General features: G+C 47.1%; 1 protein-coding gene across 1 annotated transcript; it reads left to right on the top strand.

The window, feature by feature from the left end:
* The first annotated feature begins 5,741 nt into the window (after positions 1-5,741).
* On the top strand, positions 5,742-10,977 carry LOC123063401 (disease resistance protein RGA5). Its single transcript, XM_044487161.1, has 5 exons — positions 5,742-6,691; positions 7,833-9,785; positions 9,859-9,885; positions 9,965-10,017; positions 10,512-10,977. Exons 1-2 carry the CDS (start codon positions 5,865-5,867, stop codon positions 9,766-9,768), a joined length of 2,763 nt encoding a protein of 920 aa, XP_044343096.1. The 5' UTR covers positions 5,742-5,864; the 3' UTR covers positions 9,769-9,785; positions 9,859-9,885; positions 9,965-10,017; positions 10,512-10,977.

Raw genomic sequence — 10,977 nt, forward strand, 5'->3', positions numbered from 1 at the left:
GCGCAAGGTCAGCGCGGAGGTGGTGCGCGCGATGGAACCGCTGGGGGCGCCTCCCACGCCTCGGCAGTCGGTCATGGCTCTGGCGGCCCCAACCTTGCCACTCGTCGCTGATCCGCTGCTGCAAGAGGCGGCCAAGGCGGCGATGATCTCCAAGGCCAAGCATACCAAGACGGTGCCGGCGGCACCGGTCCGCACAAGCTCGCGATCCAAGGGGGGCAAGGGCAACATGTCGTTGCTGCAGCGGGCGCAGCTCCTTCAGGCGCAGAAGAACATGGAGATCTCAGGTAATCCTCCGCCTCGCTTCACGGTTCTTGACTCCTTTTTGGACGATCACTTGCATGAGGTGTTGGAAGCGAGCGGCGTGATTTCTTCTTGCGAGGGGGGAGTCAGGGAGCTGATTTCGCTCGTTCTCGCCAAGGAGACGGCGCAAGCAGCGCTCGCGGCTGCTGCGGTAGCGCGTGCTGATCAGAGGCCCGGTGAGCCCGAGGGAGGGGCCACCGCGGCTCTTTCTGTACCCGAAGAGGGGGGGTCAGGCAACAGGGGTTGCCCCCCCCCTCCCTCGCCTTGCCGTGGCAGGGTGAGGCACGTGGCTAAGGCGGTCACCTCACGAGGTGTCCGGCTCCGCAATCGCGTCATCTAGATGCGGGCCATCTTTTGGAACATTCGTGGCTTTGGCCACGCGGGGCGTCGGACGCAACTTAAGGAGTACATGCGTAGAGAGGACGTCGATATCGTTGGGATGCAGGAAACGATCAAGGGGGATTTTCGTTTCCATGAGTTGCTCGCTATTGATCCATTGGAGCGCTTTGAGTGGCAACATGTTCCGGCTATTGGTCACTCCGGTGGTTTGTTGCTAGGCTTAAATCACGCTCTGTATGAGATCATCGACTGGGACGTTGGTTCGTTTTTTATCTCAGCGCATTTTAGAGTTAGGGCCTCGCGCCGCAAATTGGTTGTCATTCAGGTCTACGGGCCGGTCGATCACTCGAGATCGGCGGAGTTCTTGGGAGAACTCCAAGCCAAAGTTAACTCCGTGACTGAGGCGGCGCTTCCTGTTCTGGTGGGAGGCGATTTCAACCTGATCAGGTCGGGTGCGGATAAGAGTAACAGTAACATAAACTGGCCTCGGGTGGCTATGTTTAATGCTGCGATCGCCTCAATGGCCCTCAGGGAGGCGGCTAGAACGGGCGCTCGATTCACATGGACAAACAAGCAATTAGACCTGGTACGCTCGGTGCTGGATCGTGTGTTCATGTCTCCGGATTGGGAAATGGGTTTTCCCCTCTACACTCTGGTCGCGGAGACTCGTATTGGGTCGGACCATGTACCACTTGTGTACTCCTTGGGGGAGGATAGAGTGCGACATAGCCCTCGTTTTTTCTTCAAAACGGCCTGGTTTGAGGTGCCAGGCTTCGAGGAGCTCTTTAGGGAGAAGTGGAGGGCGTGCGTGAGTCAAGTGGGGCCCCAGCATGGCCCGATGGAGTTCTGGAACACTGTCGGGGGACGACTCAGGGCAAGTCTCAAGGGATGGGGCGCTAACCTAGGGAGGTCTGACAAAGCACATAGAGCCGCGATCCTAGCGGAGATCGCAACGATTGATTCCCAGGCTGATATCCGGGACCTTACGGAGATGGAATGGGCCCACCGATACGACCTGGAAAGTCAGGTCGAGGCGTCGTTGCATGCGGAGGAAGAATATTGGCGTCACCGTAGTGGTTTGAAATGGATCCTCAAAGGGGATGCTAATACCAAATATTTTCAAGCCTACGCTAATGGCCAACGTCGGAAATGTTCTATCCTGAGGTTGCAATCGGAGCAGGGGCTTCTGTTGCGACAAGAGGACATCTATCGTCATATTTATTAGTTCTACATTAAGTTGATGGGGACGTGTAAGGACCAGAGGGCTGGTCTGCGTGCGGATGTGTGGGAAGCCGGACAACGTGTGCTGGACTACGAGAACGAGGGGCTGGGGCTAGTGTTCCTTCCCGAAGAAATCGATGCCGCACCGATGGGTATGAAGGCGGACACGGCCCCTGGCCCGGACGGGTGGCCGGTGGCAATGTTTAAACGTTTCTGGCCCTTGCTTAGGGGCCCGATTTTCGAGATCTGCAACGGGTTTATGCGCGGTTCAGTAGATATAGCGCACCTTAACTTTGGAGTGTTATCGCTCATTCCAAAGGTTCAAGGGGCCGATGACATTAGACAGTTCCGTCCCATTGCGCTTATCAACGTTCCGTTTAAAATTTGTGCCAAAGCGTGTGCGACTAGATTAGTTTCGATTGCCCATCGTGTGATCCATCGCAACCAATCCGCGTTCATCCACGGTCGCAATATCCTTGAGGGCCCCCTGGCCCTTCAGGAGATTATACACGAACTCAAACGCACTAAGGAACTGGCGGTGCTGTTGAAGCTAGACTTCGAAAAGGCATACAATCGGGTTAATTGGAATTTTCTCCGTCAGGTGCTACTCAGCCGGGGTTTCTCCGCTGTTTGGGTGCACCGCGTCATGCAGTTGGTCTCGGGAGGACAAACTGCTATTTCGGTGAACGGAGAAGTAGGGCACTTCTTCCGGAATAAACGGGGCCTCAGGCAAGGGGATCCATTTTCCCCCCTCCTGTTCAACTTTGTTGTTGACGCGCTGTCCTCTATGTTGAGGAAAGCGGCGGAGGCTGGCCATATCAAAGGGTTGGTAGGCCATCTCATTCTAGGGGGAGTGACCCACTTGCAGTATGCGGATGACACGCTACTGCTGTTTCGTCTGGACCTTCATAGTATTGTTGCGGTCAAGGCGATTCTTCTCAGTTTTGAGCTCATGTCGGGCCTCAAAATTAACTTCCACAAATGCGAGGTGCTCTCGATGGGGATCGAGGCCGAGGAGGGAAGGCGCATTGCGGATTTGCTCAACTGCAAAGTGGGCAAATTCCCGTTCACTTATCTGGGCCTCCCAATAGACACCAAACGACCCACGATAGAGGATTGGGAGCCTCTGTGTGCCAAAGTGAGGAATAGGGTTTGTCCTTGGCGGGGCAATTTTTTGTCGAAAGCGGCGAGGCTAGTGCTCACAAATTCCAGCCTGTCTTCTTTGCCAATGTTCGCCATGGGACTGTTTCTGCTTGCAGAAGGGGTCCATGCCAAGTTTGACACACCTCGAGCCAAGTTCTTTTGGGAAGGAACTAGCCCGAACCATAAATACCACATGGTTAAATGGGCCTGGGTGTGTCGACCCAAGGATTTGGGGGGTCTTGGGATCACCAATTCAAGATGGCTTAACATCGCGTTGATGTGCAAATGGATTTGGAAAATCACCCAGGGGGCCTCCAGGTTGTGGGTTGATCTCCTAAGGGCCAAATATTTTCCTAACGGGAATTTCTTTGAAGGGAGGGCAAGGGGCTCACCTTTTTGGAATGATCTTCAGTTGATCAAACCAGCTTTTGCCATGGGGGCAAAATTTTCGATTGGGGACGGCAGATCTGCGCGATTCTGGACTGATCTTTGGATAGGTACCCAACCCCTTTGGGTCGAATTCCGGGATTTGTACGATATTGCTGTCGACACCGCGATGTCGGTGGCGGATGCGCTTGCAGCGACGCCACCTGAGATTCAGTTTAAGCAGGAAATCAATGGGCCCGAGCAGTCAAGCCTCGCGGCCTTGCTGCAACTAATCGAACCAGTGGGTCTTTCGGACCAGTCTAACACGGTGAGTTGGGCGCTTACTAACTCGGGGAAGTTCTTGATGAACTCCTTATACCGCAAGTTGTGTCGAGGGTCGACACAGCCAGTGATTGCAGGATTGTGGAAAGCGCGGATGCCTTTGAAGATCAAACTTTTCATATGGCAACTGTTCCGCGATAGGCTTCCCACTTCCCTGAACGTAGCCAAACGTAATGGACCGGCCACGGGTCCGTGTGCGTTGTGCGGGGAACCGGAGGATGCCAATCATGTGTTTTTCCGTTGCCCTCTAGCGAGGTTCGCGTGGAGTGCAGTCCGGACCGCGGCGGGTGTTTATTGGGACCCGCACTCGGCTCCCGAGCTTTTCAACCTCCTAGATGCGATTAAGGGCCCAACACATCGGGTTATGTGGAGTTGCGTTGGGGCACTTCTCTAGGCCTTATGGCTAACTAGGAACAAGTTTACTATAGAAGGGTGTTTTCCAAATCATCCGGCTAATATCATCTTCAAATGCAACCTCCTATTGCAGCAGTGGAGTCCGTTGGGGAGGCGCAAGGATACTGAGCTGATCAAGACCGCCCAACAACGACTGGTGCAAGTGTATGCGATGGCTAGGGAGTCATGACTTCGGTCCCTTTTGGTTGCTTGACGAGTCTGCGTGCTCTGTACGGCCCTGCCCTGTAACCTTTTGGTTGCTTGACGAGTCTGCGTGCTCTGTATGGCCCTGCCCTGTAACCTCGATTTGCGGCTTGTTTAGTTTCGTTTGAACTTTGGTGGTCAAGCCGGCATGGCTTTTGGTGATGTATTAAGACTTGGTATGTGGTACGCTGCCGTTGGGGCTTTATTAATCTAAAGCTGGACGCATCTGGCATCCGGAAGCAAATCATGTGATGTTTTATTTGTCTATTTTGGGACCGAATCATATGGTGCCGCAGACAAAGGCCCGTCTATGAGCAACTTGATATGATAAATTTATAGAAGCATCTTGTTAAGTTCCCCCCTCAGACTTGTTATTGTTAGTGTGTGATTCCTCTTGCCGTGTTCAAGCTATGTTGGTGGGCTTTATTGGCCGAGCTGTAAACACCGATGATGCAAACCGTGTCATTCAGAGTCGTTGTTTCTACAGATGTATCTAACGGAAGTCTGTTTGATTGCATTGCACAAGAGAGTGAGCATCAGTGAGTGACCATGGGCAAGAGAATGAACATGAGGAATTGATCTCATCACAACAACCATATATACATGGGATGTGTAAAATGGGTACGCATGGTGTTGCGTCGTGCCCAATTTGATTAATACCACAGACAGAGGTGTCAGTCTTTCTGTCTAATGCAAAGTAATGCATCTGCTTAGAGGCATCTCTCTAGGCGATGCAAACTAAGCAGTTCATAACCAAACTAGTGCACATGCATGCTCAGAGGCATAGATCGGATCGTCCCAGGCACATACCATTTCACAAGCGCCAAAGAAAGGAGCAGGAGTTTAAATATTGCATGAGTGGAGTAATTAACTAGAGTTGCTCACATGGAGCAAGCGAGGAATCTGTCCTGACATTTTTCTTAGGCACGACAGCACGCGAGTAAAGTGCGCGCATGGAGACAGGTGATGCGGTGTAATTTAACCGGTCACTGCAGTCGAAGTGGTATCCAAGGAAACTTTTCTCCCATCTCAAGATCGCATCGACCGACCTTCAGCCTTATGACATGACACTTGGTACCGCGTCTACCACCTAGCTTAAACACACAAATGGGTGTTAGTCAGTGTTGCACACATGGCTTAGGGAGCAGCAGGAATCTCTCTAATTTTTCTAAATCAACGCTTCGTGATTGGTGGGGCGGTATGATTAGTTTAACCCAGCTAGTTCAGTTTGAGCGGCATCTCCGAGGCCATTTTCTCCCGTCTCAAGTTTGCATCTGAGCCTTGTGAGATTATCATTATCTACTACTACCACAACCGCTGATGCATGGGACCTAGCTGTCTGACAGGCCCGCAGGGCAGCCAGCCTACGCCATTATCGTCGTATCCAATCTTCGATCTCGTCATTAAATTAGAATTATGTACTCCCCAACTCTTGTTTCTATACCAGTCTAGTTTCTCCTCTAGGACATGACAATTGCCCAGAGTGCCTTTGGAGCAACACTGTAGCACTTCCAGCTCTCTTTACACCAAAAACACCACGAGAGAGGTCGAGGCATATGGAGATCGCCATGGGGGCCATTGGCCCTCTCCTCCCGAAGCTCGGTGAGCTGCTCATCGGCGAGCTCACCTTGGAGAAACAAGTGAGGAAAGGCATCAAGTCTCTCGTGACAGAGCTGACATTGATGCATGCCGCTCTCCGCAAGGTAGCAAAAGTGCCGGTGGATCAGCTTGAAGAGGGGGTCAAGATCTGGGCTGGAAATATCAAGGATTTATCCTACCAAATGGAGGAAATCATTGATGTTTTCAAGGTCCACGTGGAGAATGGGGGCAAGCCAACCAACTCGAAGAACAGAGTTAAGAAGATACTCAAGAAGGTCAAAAGGTTATTCAAGAATGGCAAGGATCTCCATCGGATCTCTAATGCTCTAGAAGAAGCGGTCCAACAAGCTAAGAAGTTGGCGGAGCTGCGTCAAAGGTATGAGCAAGAGATGCGGGATACTAGTGTTGGTGCTAGTGTTGACCCCCGCATGATGGCCCTATACACAGATGTGACAGAGCTCGTCGGCATTGAAGAAACACGAGATGAGTTGATCAACATGTTGATTGAAGGTGATGATTGGTTGAAGCATCCATTGAAGACGGTCTCTATTGTCGGATTTGGTGGTTTGGGCAAGACAACTCTTGCCAAATCAGCATATGACCAGATCAAAGGGCGATTTGATTGTTATGCTTTTATTTCGGTTTCTCAGAATCCCGACAAGAAGAAAGTTTTCCAGAATATTCTCTATGGACTTGACAAGAAGAAGTATGGACACATTCATAGCAAAGAATGGGAACAAAATCATCTGATCGATGAAATCATCGAATTCCTTAACGGCAAGAGGTAGATGTGTTTTTTTTCGTTTGCAGACAGATTACCGTTTTGTCTAGTTAAATAATAATAGTATTCTAGACTATTGCATATGCATCCGGTGCAGATTTTGGAGGGTCTAGGCGCACCCGATTAGGCAACTTTTGTAAAAGAAAAGATATGTGTTTGTTTGTTGGAACAAGCATTGGCTAGTTTATTACTTACTTGTAAAGTTTCCGGACAACATGACTTTTGTGGTATTATTGTTGGCAAAAAGACAAAATTGCAAGTACAAATTATGTGAATAGTAAGCTTAACATTGTATCGGTTTTGTACTCCCGCCATTTACTTATACAAGGCCACTATGGAATATACATTTTGCATCTATACAAGGCCACCAACAGTAATCAAGGCAAAAATTAATGATGTTTTCCAACTTGTTTAATACTTGCATGCATGTAGTCATAATGACACTCAACTACTTCCTCCATTCAATTTTCTTGAATGCACGTGGTGTATTAAATGATCCCAGTAAACAAGAAAGAAAGATGGAATGCAAAACATGTATTAAATTTTACCTTGGTATCTGTAATTTGAGTTTGTGGCCTTGTATATAAAAATGGAGGGAGTATTATTCATTTAGAATACCACAAAAGTCATTTTGTCACGAAATTTTACACATGAAAATACACTAGACAATGGTTGCTTCGATTTTTTTTCAAAATGTTTTGACCATTTTACTGTTTTATAATATTTTTTGCAATTCGGGTGCATGTGCACCCATATGTCCCAAGGTGTATTTCTTATATGCATCTTGATATTGTATTACTTATTTATAGTTTTATTCTTTTGGTGTAAATGTTGTAGTTAGTACATAACCTATCTCTCAACAATCAGGGAGTGCATATATTAAAGGCGACCGAGAATTCCTAATGCCTGAGTGGACGATCTCAACTGTTAAAAACCATACGCAACAATTGCACATTTCTACAACTATAGTTGCACATGAGTTTTTGTGTGTGTGGAATCTAGGTCTCAGACTATGCAATTTGGTCGAGTTATAAATTTTTTTTGTTAGTTTCCTTCGAAATAACATATCCGTACTAATATAATATATATTACTGTATATATCTTCATTGTATTGATTTGTTAACTATTTTAAACTGGAAAAAAGGTACCTCATCGTAATTGATGACATATGGGATAAAGAAGTCTGGAAATTAATCAAGTGTGCTTTCTCCAAGAAGAGTCCTGGAAGCCGACTAATCACAACAACTCGTGTTGTTAGTGTCTCTGAAGCATGTTGTTCTTCTATGGATGATATTTACAAAATGAAACCACTTTCTGACGATGTATCAAGAACACTCTTCTATAAAAGAGTATTTTCTCAAGAGAATGGGTGTCCTCAAGAATTAGTGCAAGTATCCAAAGACATTTTGAAGAAATGTGGTGGCATACCATTAGCTATTATTTCTATAGCAAGTCTCCTGGCTAATAATAATCAGATAAAAACAAAGGACCAATGGTATACTTTGCTCAATTCCATTGGCCGTGGACTCACGGAAGATCAAAGTTTGGAGGAGATGAAAAAGATATTATTATTCAGCTATTATGATCTACCCTCATATCTGAAACCTTGTTTATTATATCTTAGCATCTTCCCAGAAGATCACGAGATTATGAGAGATAGGCTGATATGGAGATGGATATCCGAAGGTCTTGTTTACAGTGATAGACAAGAAACTAGCTTATATGAGCTCGGTAATAGCTACTTCAATGAGCTAGTGAATAGAAGTATGATCCAGCCGATAGGCATTGATGTTGTAGGAAATGTACAAGGTTGCCGTGTACATGACATGGTTCTTGACCTTATATGCTCATTATCAAGTGAAGAAAACTTTGTCACAATACTAGATAACAACAGAAGAAAAATTCCTAACTCAGAGATCAAGGTTCGCAGATTGTCCATTCAAAATAGCAAGATAGATGTGGATACCACTAGGATGGAGCATATGAGATCTCTTACTGTTTTCACAAGTGATGTTGTTGGGAAAGTGTTGGATATTTCAAGTTTTCAAGTTCTGCGCGTGTTGGATTTAGAAGGCTGTAAAAATGTCTCGGATGTTGGGTATGTGGGGAATCTGTTGCATTTGAGGTACTTGGGGCTAAAAGGTACTCATGTTAAGGACCTTCCCAAGGAAATAGGGAAGCTGCAGTTTTTGCTTATCTTGGACTTAAGAGGTTCTAAGATAGAAGTACTGCCATCGAGTGTTGTTCAACTAAGACGTCTAATGTGCTTGTATGTTGCTTATGATATGAAGCTGCCATCTGGAATAGGTAACCTGACTTCCCTAGAAGTGCTAGATGAGCTGGGGTTATCTGACGTGGACCTTGATTTTGTGAAAGAATTGGGCCGTCTGACCAAGCTCAGGGTGCTCCGGCTTGACTGCGATGATTTTGATGAGAGCCTGGGTAAAGCTTTGGAGGAATCTATTAGTAATATGCACAGACTGGACAGTCTAGATGTATATGTCTCTGATGGACTCATCAATTGCCTGAGCGAAGATTGGGTGCCTCCTCCACAACTCCGTAGATTGGCTTTCCGGTCAACTCAAAGTTGGTTCGGGACATTGCCGTCATGGATTAATCCTTCATCGCTTCCTCTCCTCTCCTATCTGGATATAACGTTGTTTGAAGTGCGATCGGAGGTCATCCAGCTTCTTGGGACTCTGCCTGCTCTTGTTTGTCTTCAGATACTGGATTGTTCTGTGTACAGAAAAGGGCATGAGGTGGAAGCGCCGGTCCTTTCCTCTGGTGCGTTATTCCCATGTGCGACGGAGTGCCGCTTCTATAGTATTGGTGCCATGCCATCAATGTTTCCACGAGGAGCAGCGCCAAGGCTTAAACACCTTGAGTTCACCTTACCATCCAAGTGGATCTCCCGTGAAAACTTTGATTTGGGCATGCGGCATCTCCCTTCCCTCGAGCGAGTCAGGGTTCGTTTTATCGAGGAGGGAGCTAGCCGTCAGGAGGTGGATGATGAAGCAATGGCTGCGCTAAGGGCCGCAGCGGAGGACCACCCCAACCATCCCGCCCTTTACATCTGGTGACGCATGCAAAGGGAAAGGTACATACACATCATCTGATGACGCATCATATGTACATTGTCTCCGATGTTCATTGCTCTTTCTTTGTTTCAGGCGGACCAAGCGATTGAGGCTCGCGAGGTACCCCTCCACGATTTTGTACGTGTAGTCCCTTGTTTCCACACCTTGTGTTTTATTCCTCACCTCTTCCGTTTTTCAGTTTCAGGCAGCCGGCCCGAGTGCTTAGGACGATTCGTCGAATCTTGCACCCAGGTACTAAGCTAACTCCATTGATTTGATTACAAGCACCAAAGTATTCTTAATTTCTGCTGCAAAGATACATAGGGCCCCTTAATTGTTATTTCTGCATGCTACAAGATTACAAGTAATCTAGATTAGTTTAGTGAGCAATCCACTAAGTACTATGTGTTTCTCTACTTGGATGAACCCTGTGTTTTTTTATGTATGCCTTTCGGCAATCCACATTTGTATGTCTGTCTAAATTCTGAAGTGCCAACAGAACTGCAGTGTGATTTTCGCCTTGGTTACTTTACGGTGCATAAGTACATAATAGGATCAGTAGTAACTTTTTCTTGCCACGTACAAGGTCTCGTATTTTCCAAAAACACAAGGTATTATATGATGTGGTACAGATTAGCAAGTAATCCACTACCGCAGTAAAATATGTGTACCTTCTCTGCAGTTGGTTCAACTTTGTTCTCTTGTTCTGTAACATTTAACTGAGTCATTCACATGTGGCACTGCAGGTAGCATGAGCTAATAAATTTCGTCGACATGGACTCAATCGCGCGTGCCTTAAACTCCGGTGCCATTTCTTTTTCAACCAATACAGTCGAGCACACTGCGTTTGCCTTGTTGTTTGATCTGTCTTTATTCCGCACCGAGATGAAGCTCTCATTCTGTCCACCACCCATGTCTGAAGTCTCTTCTTGCTTCCGTCAATTCAACAACAATCAAGTTTGTAGGGCGCCCCCTGCATCTTGCCCTGATGAACCATTAGTTATCATGTATTGATGATGTCTGGTTTGGATGCTCTCCAGCATTGTTCATTACACTCCTTTATTTGTAACAACTTTATTTCAGACTCGATGTTTATTCCAGACTCGTAAACTGTAATGTCAGAGTTCAGTTTGTAATATGGTCTGAAGTTTATCTTCCATCTGTCATGTTGGCTTGATCAAATAAATCGTGAACTGGAACTTGAATTTGCAA

This window comes from Triticum aestivum, chromosome 3A, assembly GCF_018294505.1.
Source record: "Triticum aestivum cultivar Chinese Spring chromosome 3A, IWGSC CS RefSeq v2.1, whole genome shotgun sequence".
Taxonomy (NCBI): Eukaryota; Viridiplantae; Streptophyta; class Magnoliopsida; order Poales; family Poaceae; genus Triticum; species Triticum aestivum.